General features: G+C 34.0%; 1 protein-coding gene across 3 annotated transcripts in view; it reads left to right on the top strand.

The window, feature by feature from the left end:
* Window positions 1–253: 253 nt before the first annotated feature.
* Window positions 254–15,586, top strand: part of LOC115456152 (rho guanine nucleotide exchange factor 10) — a 41,649-nt gene continuing 26,316 nt past the window's right edge. Inside the window, exons 1-3 of one of the 3 annotated variants that reach the window (XM_030185078.2) lie at window positions 254–725; window positions 8,234–8,337; window positions 15,401–15,503. In XM_030185078.2, coding sequence (XP_030040938.1) covers window positions 8,283–8,337; window positions 15,401–15,503 — 158 coding nt within the window. In that variant the 5' untranslated portion in view covers window positions 254–725; window positions 8,234–8,282. Of the gene's footprint in view, window positions 726–8,233; window positions 8,338–9,579; window positions 9,812–12,134; window positions 12,395–15,400; window positions 15,504–15,586 lie in introns of those variants that run through there. The other 2 variants (XM_030185077.2, XM_030185076.2) reach the window with 2 other exon arrangements.

Genomic DNA, 15,586 nt, shown 5'->3' with positions numbered 1-15,586 from the left:
ACTTACCTACCCAACACGTTGGTCTCATAAATGAAATATTAATTGATATCATAACACTATCCACCTGCAAAGTGCAAATGCGTCAGCCAGCGTAATATTGAAATCTTTCTCTCGCAGTCGGATACCGAACGCATGTAGGTTCGAAATAAAATAAAATGAATGTAACGTAATAATGAAATGACTTGCGATACGAGGCGGGAAGTATAGGGGGCGCGGCGGTAGAAGCGCCCGCTTGCCCTCCTGCCCGCCTTCACACCCGCAGTAAAGCGAGAGGCGACAGCTAGCCAGCTGCGCGTCTTGTGTTTTTCGGATTTTGCGGTGCGACCGACGTTTCCTAGCATTTTTTTAGTTGTTTTTATAAATATAATGAAGTTTGTTTACATATAGTACGTGCGTGATGTCGAGTTAATTTAGAACTAAAACTGACTGTTGCCGTTGGTAATGTCGTTATGACTGTGCGAGGTGTTCATTAAACGGATACCAGTGTCTTTTGTCTGTAAAACAGTGGATTACACAAGAGGTGGTGGTGTTTATTCGTTCAGTACATTGTCGGGTTTTATGCCTGTGGACCCTGCAGTGTGACCAGTGATTGTTGTCGTGGCCGGTTTCCACTAAGGAAACTTTCCAAACGTGCTTAAAACAGTGGGTAATGCTTTCCTAGCGAATGCGGGCCCTGCCTGCACGCATTCCGCAGGGAGGCAAGTGCCGGCAATAAGCATTTTACGGTGAGTAAAGCGCGTTCAAGTTCATCGTACTTTGACCTAAAATTGTGACAACGCATGACAACGCCTCTTGACCACACCAGTGTCAAATGTCGAGACGTCCTAACGCGGTACCCAGTGAAATGATGAGAAATTATTGTGATAGCATCAGCACCAATTGCACCGTGTGAAACAATGCGCTCAGCGGTACGTTATGCGTTGCGACCGAACTACCTAGGTACTAGGTAGATCGTGCAGGAACAATACCTAATCAACACGATTGAAATGATTTGAATTACACCGACCTATGCCCATACGTGGATTTAACTTACTGATGCATCAAAATGGCTGAATTATTGCAAGTTCATGCAGGTGAACACATCCACTCTTTTGTTCGTTGTTAATGTGTATGTTATACTATCTTTATTTTTACTTTCCTGTTATAAAAAAATGGTTCACAAAAAGAGTATATTACCTACTACATAAAACTCTGATTACCAGAAAAATAATGATTAATAACGATTAATCATTTTCATCCATTTGAACATAAAATACTTTCTATGGTATTCATAAATTTTTTTGAAATTAATTAACTGCCAATTTAGTAAAAATTATTTCATAGTTACACATTATGTAATTTTCAGTAAACAATCCCAATGGCTTTTTTCAATTTATCTTAAAAATTGCAAACTAGTTTTATTTTTATATGCTTATAATTGAGATTGGGATCATTATTGAAAATGGAACAAAATTTTGATCTAAACTCCACATAAAGCTTGAATCCTGAAATCCAAATCATATTTTTATATAGGTCACAATAGTTGTATTATCTAAAAAAAAATTAATATAAATATTGTTGTTTGTATCTCTTTAACCGTTACTGTCCCATTTTAGTTTTTATGGTACCTAGTTACAAAAAAACTACGGAATATCATGACTAAGGAGCTGGACTACAACAAGTACACCTTTAACTCCTTAGTGGAGATGTGATACACAATATTAAAATATAATCTGTTGGCCAAGATTACTAGTTGAAAGTGACTGCATTTTTGTATTTGTAATTGCTAAATATTTTGTGTTTACCCATAAAACTCAATATAAAACATGTAACTGATAAAAAAAATATTAGATTTGGAATTTGAAATTTATTGTTATATTCATTTTATATTTCCCTTTTCAGTATTATTTTAGTAAATTTTCAAGTCAGTTCTAATTTTTACAAACAATTACAATATTGTTTATTAAATTTATCAGCTACTGCTCCAGACTTTACCTTCTAATATCAAATCCATTTCATATAATTAAGTATGAAGTTCTTCAATATACTTTAATGGATAATGTAAATTATATTGCCTTTGCATAAAAGTAAGTACTAAGTTCAGGAATGTCACTTAATAATGACCGTCTTATATAAAATTTATGACCTCATCCATAGACAAATAATAAATTAATAAGTTGTTGACAAACAAGTTATTATGCATGCAATATGATTAATCATTCAATTTTAGTGCAGTATTAATTTATTTATTTTATACACTTTTTATCCTCATTTTAAAATAAAAAATTATATGACTACAACCATAAAATGATGTATCACTGAATGGAATATTTTATTATAGCAGTAATTCATTTAATTTTAATTAAAATTCTTATTGGTGTAATATTTTATAACATTTAACAGGATATGTAGCTAAACAGCATAAGTCAAAATAAACTCAATCAACAATATGATTTAGTTTTCTACAAATAAACCCATACTCACAATGATGTTGTACTTAAGTTCATGCATTTAAGTCGTAGTCATAGAGGTAGGTATTATTTTAAAATAGAATTATTGTTAAGAAAATGTAGTCTTTAAATGCCTCATGTGTATGACTGAATGAAATTCATCATTTATTTACTTAGAAGGTTTTGCTCATGACTTCTTCCGAGAAATATGGTCCACTATGCCCTTTTCTGGGATAACAAATGGCCTATATGGTGATCCAGTACTTGGCCAGGTTTCTGTGTTTACATCTAACAAACATCTGAACATCTCCAACAATTTCTTCATATTACCAGGAAACAAGGCGTAAGACCATTTAAAACTAACATTACAACCAATGATTTATTTTATTACATTAGTATCATATTCATATTTCTATGAAAGTTATTCCAACTATGATCATACTAGTCATGTTTACATTGAATCGGCGAGATTTACGTGGTAACTCCATCATTGCATACAATAAGAGTACAACATAATTATAAATAATATTTTTGTGAATGTATTATAATATATTGTATACTATCATCTTCTATTGAGTTAAATATTGTTGAAAGTAGGTAAATATTATAGGGAATTAAATATGTGTTGTAGGTAAAATTCTTGCATAATGGTGAGCAGATATTTCAAGACACTTATTTTAGTATAAAGATTAGTGTCAAGTTATAGGTTAAGTTTTAGGCAATATTTATATCTACCCAAGTATTCTGGCAGTTTCATATTAATAAATATATTTTTTACAGCTTATTATCATTGTTATAAATAAGCATCATGGTATATAATTGATTGATGATAAGGAACAATGATTAAACATTTACTGCAATTACTTTAACAAAAACCTAGACTTTGCAATTAAACATGTGTTTAAAGTATTCAAAATTAACATACAATTTTGTCACTGCCTTGAAATAACCAACATTTTAACTATTTTCCTCGAATGAAAATACAAACAGTTCTTCGATAATATAATTAATATCTAACTTGCTAAAAAATATGATACAACATATAATGCATGGCAACCTCTTTTGATGATGCAGGTATTCATTAATGACATCCTGGCTATGTCATTGAGCTGTAATAAAACTTTATTCCACTCTAGTGTTATTATTAAGTGTGTCAGTTGAATTACTGGATTAATAATTATTCACTCTTACAGTAAACACATGGATTATACTGGGCCCGTTATCAATAATTGGAAACAGAATACATTATGGACTTGTTGGATTAATGATTGTGTTTTATGTTAATATCTATTTCTAATAGAGTGTAACAGATTAACTGGATGTTGATTTATTTTGTTAATTTTACTTTTGGTGAGTGTGTAATACATTTTATAATATAAATTCATTTAGTTTTATGTACGAATTAGCAATTTGAAAATAGAGCATGCTCCATGCATTTTTAAAAATGGGTCTTTTGTCATCATGAAAAAATAATAGTGTTAATAATAATAATGTCATCATCACAACAATCTTAGCGCATACATGTACTGTTATAAGCATACACAATTGTTTTCTAAACACACCCATTATAAAATAAGTAAACTGATTATGCAACTGATAATGTCTAATAACACACTAGTTGACATAATAATTTAATATTGAGTCATCTGATTCCGAGAAATAAATCATCATTTTATGTGAGTCACTCAAAACAAGTGGATCTTACAAGTATTAAATTGCTAATAAACAGAACTTACTAAAACAGTAAACAAGAATCATCAGTACTAATACTTATGAGGCAGACCTCATCTTAAGTACTATATGATATCTGTAGAGAATGGTTTCTTTTTATTACTTTTGTAATGCATTTATAACACGGGGCCGTCTGACGTGCATTCACATATTTTGGAAAACATTTACAGAAAAAAATATGTTTACTGTTATAAAATAAAATGATTAGCCCCTCAATCATCATAGATCATGCTGTGACTTGAAAGCAAAAATTATGATTACTCTAGGAACAATAGCAATTGTTTTCTGTATAAAATATATTACGTCCCTGCGCAAGGTCGCCTAGTGTATAAAACACCAGTGGAATTCTTGAGAAAATGTAGTATAGATAAAGATCGTAATTTTGTTATATCCTTCACAACTTCTTTGTAAAAAAAAATGTTTTTGCATTCGTTACACAATAAGGAAGATTTCGGGTCACGATGTTTAGTGTTTTTGCTACTGTCGAGTATTAACAACTTTTTAGTAGAAATAACCTATTTAGGTACTCGATGCTTAGTACATTTGCAATCTTAAAAAACTATGGTAGTCTGTCATAAAATTTATTTTGTTAATATATAAATGTCTGATTTCCTTATTAGCTAAGATTTTGTCCGTTCTTAGACTTATGTCTAATTATTATGATATTATAAATTATATGGGTATTCATTAAAAGGTGTTACTGATAAATAGGACGTAATAATTAAAATAAAAAGATACTCACAACTCTGGATTTACTTTTAATGTTCAAAAATTTAATTCCTTTGACAATAAAACGAAAATTCATAAAACTTTAACGTAGCAACTTTTTATATAATATTTGACCTGATTGAGAATCGAAAGCTGCGCCCGATTTGGGTGCAGTATTGGTATCTAACTAATTGGGTCGCGGTTTTTTATATCTAAGGTACTCTACGTTCAGAAAGACAAACATTAATTTAAATATACAAATGTCTAGTCCTAGCATGTGTGATTGTAACGTATTTATTCAATAATTTACAAATTTTATATCAAAGAAGTCAATCAAAAATTTAAATGTTTTCATGTCCCAAACCACGGAAAGTAAAATATTTTAGAGCAGATGGTATAAGGTTTTTGATAAACCACTACGAAAGCAGCTGTATGTTTTTGTGAAACAGACTTAATTATCACTCCATGTGTTCTCATCCCTCTCAAACACTCATATTATTCCGTTTCTATTTTTAGTATCTGTGGTGAGCAAGGGAAACAACTTTTTTAATAGTTTCCTTTTAGTTTCTTGTTGCGTGAACTTCCATTCCTTGCGTAACTTGTCATAACGACGTGCCGGTACCTTTGAAGATATAGGTAGAGCCTTAAAAGGTAACTAGTACTGGGTGCTCTCATTGCGCCTAATTACACCTATGGCAATGACGATTTCATCCCACTTAGTAATTAATCACGTTTTAATCCGCGGCGCAAGTCGCGTCGTCATCCTTTTCCCGAATCACAGTCGCACTATGCACAAATACAAAGTAGCGTATGTTATTAATTCGAAACTGTGCCAAATTTCATCCAAAGCTGTTAATTTACGCGTTTACTTTTAGCTAACATTTAAATGCCATCTGTATAAGCATTCGAGTTTAGAATATGGACAGTGGGATAGTATGTCACACTATCGTAAACAAATCAATACACTTGCAATTGATGCTAGATTTATGTTACATACATCGTCCACGTCCACTTCACCCACTGACGTTATTCTAATCAGCTTTAAGTGATGAAACAAGACGTGCTTCCTATCGTGGTTCAAAAATGCGTACGTAATTATGTCTCATTCCTGTTTCGATCAGTGTTTCGACTGTAAACAAAATTGAGACGTCACTAACATCATATTGCAAACTCTATTTTCGGCCAAGACATAAATTGATGCCAAAATCTATGTGCGTTCGGCTTGTCGCTACGAACGTAATACAAATAGTTCTAACAAGTTGCAGCAAAATTAGTGTTCTCAAATAATATTAATACGTAAAATTTACAGTCTCATTTATTAAAGGTAATAATTAATCCCTCGATTTCCCACGATACAATGGCTTCTCCATTAGGCTACAGTTTCTTTTAAGATATGTTATTTAGTAAACCATTAAAGATACCCAATATGCCTTTCATGGTATTATAATGTTGTCTTATTGTTTTTTATTTTAAAAATTGTATCTACAAAAAATTTTGTTACTTGCCAAGCGATTTGTTTGTAATTTATCAATAGATTTATTTGGATTTTCGAAAATATGGATGGATCCGAAAATAGTAGACAATAGCTGTTAGAGCAATATCATACTGTGACGTGTTTTTACTTCGTAAATAGAAATCTAATAGTCAATCGTATTTACAGGTTTTCACGTTGTCACCATCGAAAACAAAATGTACGCAAAAATTATAATCTACGCTTTTAGTATGGATTTAAATAATTATTATATTCTTAGTTCCCTTTATCACATAGGCTAGTTGGGCACCTCAGCAAATACGTAAACAGTTAGATCAAGTAATAGAATTTTCATGATATTCATGAATCCCACTAAGGCACTTCTGATGCATGTAAATTATTACCAGCTGTATATTACAATAGACCGTGAACTTTACAAGATCAAAGATCAGTATTATTCTAGACCTCGATTGCGGCGCTGTCAAATAATAGTATTATACTGCGCGTTTATTAAATTGATTTTGCTTCTGTACACTCGTTCTTCACTTCAAAAATAAAGAATGCGACTAACGTTTCGATGTTGAATTACAGCTGACATGTTGAAATGATGGCACGTAATAACCAAGCACGGGTATTTTAAACGCTGGTTGTGATGGAAAGCAAAATGAGTTAATATTCACGTACATTATTATTGAAACAGTAAAATTCCTTTTATTGACATCTATTACAGAGCAGTCGTGCTGTTTATGCAAGAATATCGGCGTATGTACGCCCTACGCCAAGGCAATGACCTCGAACAACATAATATAATATATTCGGGTCGTGTAATCCGTGTAGACATAACCCGAATTGATATTTTATTCCAGTTTTTATAACACTTTAGGACTGTTCTTTTGCGTGTCGCTTCGTACATTCAAATTCAAAACGAGAGCATTTTTTCGAGCAGATAATAGCGGCAATTAGCCTCAGTTTTTACAGCTATATTAAACAGGTAAGCCAACGCCTTTAGCAATTCGCTCAAAAAGAAATGCAACTCACAAAATTGTGACTGCAGAATCAGAACTCGGTACTCAATTGAGTTGATCCCGTATAACATTATAATTTTCAAGGTAACGAGGTTATGTTGCCAGAAAATTGGGATCGTGATATCTTTTGATCTCAAATTAACTTTTATAATATTTCCATATTAAATATATCATTCAATCCTCTAGGTTTAAATGGCCCGATGTTAGCGTTTAGCTTATTGAGCTTATGAGTATATTAGGACTTGATTTAAGACAAGCGAACCTTGAAAATTTCCATTTGAAGACACACCTTATTTACCCAGCTAGTTTTGTAATTTGTGTGATATCATAAACTAATATATATAGCAATATACTAGCCCCTAACTTCATCTTGTAACAAGACTAAACACTAGAATGAGTTGTTGCCTTTGTTGCATTACGGTATTCAGGATACAGGCTTAACCTTGTAACATAAAAAATTTGCCTACGTTTATATTCCTTGACATGCAACCCACATGTTCACAGCCAAAACTGGTGGCTTGACAGTTTTATGTAATTTCCAAGGTCTCTCAGATAATGGTCAATGATACAGCAGAATGCGCTTCATATTATGCCATCGAAGGAAAATGATGGTCATAGCATACTAAAAGAACGTCATAGCAAACCTGAAACGAACACAATTATGTTAATATTTTTATATCACAATTTAGGCCTATTATATAGGTCATAGGTCGAAATAACCATCAATCCTTATACAAACATATGCTGTTAAAATCACCCACTCTTTCCTTTCGCGTATTCGGCTTAAAATATGCTATGCGCATTAATACGACCCGGGGCATGTAATTTGTGTAATGCAATGTAATCATGTAATTTTTCAATGTTGACAGAGAGGCGAACGGCGCGGGTGGCGGGGCGAGCAGCGGAGGGCTGCTGGCCATGAACGCCACCCAGGTGCAGTGCGAGCCCCACGACTCCGTGGTACTCATTAAATGTAAGCAACACCCACTAATTAAACACTACAAACTGTATTGCTCCGTTCAACTTTGTGGAAATTGTAAATGCATTGACGTAACCAGGTAGTAGACACAGGATGTTGCACCGGCGCATTTAAATGCGCGCTTACTACTAATGCATTGGACGATGTAAAAACACATGATAACGAAATGTATATGACGTCGGTGACGTCCGCATGCAGACCTCATTCAGGTGTTTAGAATGTCATAGTGAACATTAGCAATGCAACGAGTATTCGAGATCGCGCCTTTAGATGCAAACAATCGATAAAGAGTTAACGTTACCGTAAACTCACTTTTTATTTGTTTTAGTTATCATTGTTGTTGTTTGCAGCGTAGTGACGTAGGTATAACGAGGGAATAGTTGATATTAATTTAACATCATTTACTTAGTTCAAATCAATACGCTTGATAAAAGTATTGTAGTTTCAATACACGTGACTTTAGGAATAATGCTGTCGTTACAAGTTATCAAAGCTTGGTAGTAAAACATTTGTTTATGTCCATTAATATCAGGATTATTTTAATCTTCATAGGCCAACAAAAATGGGACATGGGCACCATTCATACATAGTAAGTAAACATCGTCAATGTTTCAAATGTTGTTTTCAAAGCGTTTAGTTTGATTTACGTTTAGTACCATTTAAACAATTTTGTTTACATTATTTTTTTTGCCAGTATTTTACACACAGCATACAGAAGTATCGCTTTTTCACTTTATGCTCGCAACAAAATACCGCATGTAAAATCATTAGTTGTTTAGTAGTAGAAACAGTGTAACTTGCGGCGTCAAGAATAGCCGAATGCATTTATTTGTCTAGCACGCGGCTGAATGTAGACTCAGCGCCACTGCAGTACATTTTAGTGTATTTTTAGATCAGTCTCTATTGTGTTGGCTGTTGAGTGTTGGAGAGCATTATATTCTCATGTATACTTTGATCATCGTTTAAAAATATAATGATAATACAAGAACTGAGGACAAAGGTTTGGCGTATAGCTGCACTATCGTGCTTGTACTTGCCGTTTTTAGAAATAGCCACAATTGGTACTATTTCCGTCACAGAAAGTTCCCCTGTTGCGCCGTCGCTCTCAATTGATGCGGGAGCCGCGCATATTTACAATTAGCTTTGTTTGTACGGCTAATAATAATTGATGCTGGACGCAAGTCAATGTTGGTATTAATTTTTCAACATGCTTACTTGTAGGCTCGTCAATTGTCATAACTGTGCGCAATTATGTTAATCCCGGTTTAAAATGTTAGTTACAATTGAACTGCGGCATGTGGTGCACGTCACATACAATGTATAAATCAATATCGGCCAGTTATGTGAGAAAGTTGTTTTGTTTTTGTGTGTGTTCCTGTGTTACATGCTACGATGCAGTTTACGTTGGTAATCGTCGTGAATAAAGTGAAGCTATGTCCGGTCACCGAGGAACCACTCAAGCCTATAGGTAACCGTTGTGAGAATATCAATGAGCTAGACTGCTTCTGAATCAACTTTTTTACCGTAAATAAAAATGATGTTCGTTTTTCGCTGATAAATAACGCGAATTAAATATAATATTGTGCGTAACGTTTCTAAATTTATGATACAGGGAAGTATGTATGTCAAACTATATCATGCTATATTACCTCGTATTTCTGTGTCTTGGACATTTTCCACGCATAAATTACAAGACATCTTCGCAATCGTATAAAATAAAATTATGATTAACCGTCCACACGTAGAAAATTGAAATTCGTTCGAATTCAAATATTTCAATCAATTTGCAAAATAAACTTACTTGTCCGGCTGATGGCAAACAATAATATATCCTCCTCTGATAGAGCGTAATGTTCAAGCATTACTACAACGGCAAGTAACGGACCACACGTAACAGATGTCGTCCATGAACCATGTGTGGCAACAGCCGCTCAAACAATATTGTAAGTGACATCTCTAACCATCTGAATAAACGTAATTGAACAATTTCTTACAACCATTGCCCTTATCTACTCTTACAAATTCGACGCCACAATTGGTCACAAATGCTAATCATTGTTAAGAGACCGAACTCAATGAAATATTTATGAATCGATTGCTGTTTACGCTTCATTTCGTTAAGCAGGTATATACGACATGCATTAGTAATAAAATTACTCATCGCCGATATTCTGTGTTATTCCACATAATATCCTGAGTAATTCGTTCCATTGACGTCATGAACAAACCGCGAAGCGTACCGAACGTTGAATTTCTAATGGGATAAGCCGGTGTTTGTATCCCGCAAGCGGTGATGAGTTGTGTCGGAGTATCGAAGCTGCGCTCTGTGATCATTCGCTCACAACGCCCTATTTGCCGCATTCTCAAGCCGAACTTACAATAATCGCATGAATCATAAACATCTAGGCGGTTCAAACAATGAGACCGTGAGTGACGGGCCGCGCTGGGCGGTGTCTCTGATCTCGACCCAAAGCAACACAGAGATCGCTCGATACTGCCCGTACATAAATCGAATCTTGTTATGGACCTGCTGTTTGCTATTTATTTTACCTACAATAGGTCAGTGTTCCATCTAATGAGGTTATCTGTGCCAGTAAATAATTGTTGCCTATAAATGTGTTGTACACATGCATAATCCAATATTGATAATGTTTATATGTTATTATTAGAATGTTTATTCTGTACTTGCTTCGGCCGCGACTACGATTGAACTAATAGCATGTGTGTTTTGCATCCACCTAGAATATACGTATACTTGAGAAATGTACGCCAGTCTACAAATTGCCTTTACGTCATTCCAAAGTACACAAACGTAATTTCCTCCTGAACTTTACGATTGCTGTTGTTCTACTCTTATTTCCCTTTACGCTGTTTCCTATAAATTTACTTCAAAACAATTTACCAATGATTTTTTTATAGTACGTACACTACGCCATACTATATTAAAACATTCTAGTTTTAACCCTTCTGTACCGATTATATTTTGCTGTAGCGGCGTCGGGGTTAAAGCAATTAGTTTACATCATCTACTTTCCTCGGAGGATATTACGTTTGCTAGTGTCGGCTTTTCCTCGATTATACTGTAAACTATTTTAAATACATATCTTTAATCATAGTCGTATACCGATAGAAATATATATTTCTAGTATCCAGTGTGTGTATAAGTCGCTTATCATGCAGCGGTATCACCCGTCCCAAAGTGATTTATGTTGCATAGCATCGCTATCTAATGAAAGGTCAACATTGTTAAGGATGTGGGCATCTTCATTTTATCCATAACTAAACAGTCGAGGGCTAACTTCACAAACAAAGTAGCCTACTTCCTTCTAACTTGTTGCTAACGTCACTGTTCTGTTGTGTTTTTGGATATGAAGTCAGGTGTGGTCTTTCGTAGTCGTTTTATTTGCATTATTTATTCACAGGTTTAAAATAACGTTTTCCTGAATGTTGCAAGTAGTATTTATACTAAAAATATTTGTGTTGATCACAAAAATGTTTTATTTTCTTTTAAAAATAGTTCAATATTTAGTAAATATCAGAAACAAAATTAACGGTTGACACTTTAAAAACACAAAATGACTTGTGTAAATATTGTGATAATTAAAGCTTTTGAAATGATATCCATTTGAATATATCATTTTCATTTAAAAACAAACAACTTACATCTGTGCAAATAAACGTGAAACTGTCAAAACACGTATCTCGTGCTGAATCCTGATTACATCATCTTCTCTACTATCGTTAACAATTTTATAATGTTGAGATACAACTAACAATTCATTGAAGTTTTCATTAGTGTACGTTTGAGCATTGTGACGGTGACACGTAAATTCTGTGGAATTTAATTCTACACGACCAGTTTATTGTTATTAGTTTTACTGTGGACTGTTGCGGAATATGTGATAGTGTTGATTACGAGAAAAACGTTTATAACCGTTGTGCGTTAAATATTGAGTACTCATGGAGAGACCTCGACACGACATGAAGCGAGCAAGAAAATGTGATAAAATAACCAAAATGAAATACAAGTTGATAAAGAAACACAAATTAAGTAGGTGATTATTTGCTCATGCGGGTATTTCAAGTACACTGGTTGTCGTTTTCCCAGTGAAACGTCACTCCCACGCTGTCGCCTCGTTTTTTACACGTGACTTTAGTCTTAGTCAGGCAGACTTTTGGATCTATTATGGCCTATATTAAAGCATATGTTTAGGAACATGTGATAAAACACGCTAATTCACTAGGGAGGGTATTTGGATTCTGGAATTCTTAGAATTTAAACCCAACATGCCTTGAATAAATATTTAAAATCAAAATGACAAGGTGTCTAAAGAAAACAAACCGTTGAATATGTGATTATATTATGTTCGCTGCGTTGGACTTGAAAACTTCGTTGACAGTACAACTATGGATAAGTTCCAATAAGGTGTAATTGTAGTCCAACGACTCTGCCATGCGTACGTAAATTTTAACGAACAAAAATATCATTATCATAAATGATATTCAGTGTTTTCTGATAACATTTTTGACGAGATTTTATTTTAACTTCGAAACATTTCTTACACACTGGATCATAATTATACTTAGTAAATATTCAACAAAACTATTTACAAAGACCTCACGTGGTCCCAAAATGGTTCATACGAAGACTACATTTCCGAGCCTACTTTGAAAACATGAACTAACCTATTGCATATATTTCTAGTATTTCTTCAAACGGCTTCCAAAGTCAGAGCAAACTGGAACTAATTTGGGATTATCATAACTTGAAATGAATTTGTTAAAAGTCTCGCTTGCATATACGAGATATAAAACGTGTTCGAAACGTGGTATGCCCGCACGCCCACGCTCGTCTCTCAAGGTCTCACTCCCAATTAATCGGCTGTCTTTTAAAATCGTACTTAAGTTTCGCAATAGTGTAGTGTTCGATTTTTAAACATTCTTGTTTTTAAGAACGTGGGTCATTTGTTTGTGTTCGTCCTCTTGAGGTGACAGGTCAAGAACCTATGTGAATCGTTTTTGTACTAATACATCTCTTATTGAATTGCTGTACTGTGTATGTAGAGTTTATTATGGGTTACGGAATTATTCATATTATGCCAATTTATATGTAAGAGCTTAGATATTTCAAAGGATTTCTTTTATTTTTTACCCAAATGAGGAGTATTCAAGTATGGATTTTAGATAGGTATAATTATTTATTATGTAAATGTAACCCTTTTTATGTTTGAAATCGTAAACGTATCTACATAATGTCTTTGCATATAATAAAATTATAACAGGCCAATGTTTGTACATTATAAATATTGGAGAAACACTAATAGGGAGGTCTTCATTACAGCAACAAAAGCCGTAACTGTTTTTAGATTTTTTGTCTGTTTCTCTGTCTGCAAGTTTGTCACGCATAACGCAAAAAATCTCCACGAAATTGAATGCAGTTTTCACTCGATGTGTTGCTAGAGATCTAACTTAAAATATAGGCTCCATTTTATCTCTCAAAAATATATAACGAAACTTTCATCCCGGAAAAACTTGTTCACGAGGACGAAGCCGCGAGCAAAACCTAGTGAATAATATAACAATATTGTCGATATTAAAATGCTTTTGGGTCAATAACATATGATCTATGGGAATTCATAGTTTATGACTATGACTAATTGAGGAAATCATAACATGTGGTTATTTTACCATTTGTTTTCCTTATTGCGGTCTATAATAATTAAGCGTCTTGCAAAAAAACAATATCGTTTCACGTAGTACAATATAGGAAATCTAATTTGACCGGCTCGATGTTCCTTGTTAGTCACCTCATCTGTCTGCTAGAGCTCCTATCATTTGGTATAAAAATATAGTCATGTTTTCTACGCTACTAATCGCTTGGTATATACATAGCTAGAGTCACGTTGAAGTTAATGTTCAACGCCTTATATACGCCCTGTATAGAAGCAATTGAAGCGAAATATACTGCGATATCATTAGGGATAGTACAATACCGCTTAAATGGCGAAAAAATCAAAATTGACATGGATACATTAAATCCAGTAAGTAAAAAAAAAGTAGACGACACTTCTGTTTTCACTGATTTATTTTTGCAGGGTATTGCACTATACTCAATTTTTTTTTTAATAATTTCTTAAATGCCTAATGCGACTAATAATGCCGTCTTACCACGAATCGAAGTAACTTCTTTTTACTAGTATGGTCCCAGTATCAAAATAATAATAGCGTACACATTCGTGACAAACATGAAGCTGATCAATGTAATTTGCTTCTCGATAAAATGTTAAGACGTCATAAGATACCTATATCCTAAAGTATTTTCTATCTGACTCAATATAGCTTCACTTAAATCAGGTACAGTAAAGCCACTTTGCCGTGCCATCATCACCACATCATTAGTGAACATATCGAGTTGAAAAACCCATATATATCCGGTTCCAACAGGACGGCATAATTGTGTCAAGGAATCATCATCATCATCATCAATAATTTCTCGTCAGTCGACATTCTATTGGACTTACCGTCAGATGAAATGGGGTCACTTTGCCGTACCCGTCTAAAATATGTTTATAAAACTTCTTCCCATTATCACTATGTCACTATGGTCTATCATCCTCTTGCTCTTATTCTTCTTCAGTCTGAAGTTAGCACATTTTGTTTTTAAACACTGTCCAGAATGAAGTTGCTTAGATTTTACATAATTGTGTCAAGGAATCATCATCATCATCATCATCAATAATTTCTCGTCAGTCGTCATTCTATTAGACTTACCGTCAGATGAAATGGGGTCACTTTGCCGTACCCGTCTAAAATATGTTTATTAAACTTCTTCCCATTATCACTATGTCACTATGGTCTATCATCCTCTTGCTCTTATTCTTCTTCAGTCTGAAGTTAGCACATTTTGTTTTTAAACACTGTCCAGAATGAACTTGCTTGATTACAACGATCGCCACGCTAGTAACGTTGACACTCTGATAGATTAATATTATTTTTATGTAAATACTTGATAGTTGGTTTATATATATAGCTATAAATGTGTATTATTTTGTAACAGATGAGCACCGGTCGGCGGGAGGTAGCTGGGAGGAGCCGGTGAGCGCGGTGCGCAACGCACCTCTCAGGCGCTCGCAGAGGCTCAACTCCACGCTGGACTCCAGGTATAACATCTTTTTTAACCTTTTCAAGTCCAATGCTGAACATAGGTCTGCCGTAGAAAATTCTACAAAACTAACATTAATAG

The sequence above is a fragment of the Manduca sexta genome, chromosome 14 (assembly GCF_014839805.1).
Source record: "Manduca sexta isolate Smith_Timp_Sample1 chromosome 14, JHU_Msex_v1.0, whole genome shotgun sequence".
In the NCBI taxonomy this organism is placed as follows: Eukaryota; Metazoa; Arthropoda; class Insecta; order Lepidoptera; family Sphingidae; genus Manduca; species Manduca sexta.
Note: the sequence above shows the minus strand (reverse complement) of the source record. Positions and strands in the feature narration are given on the sequence as shown.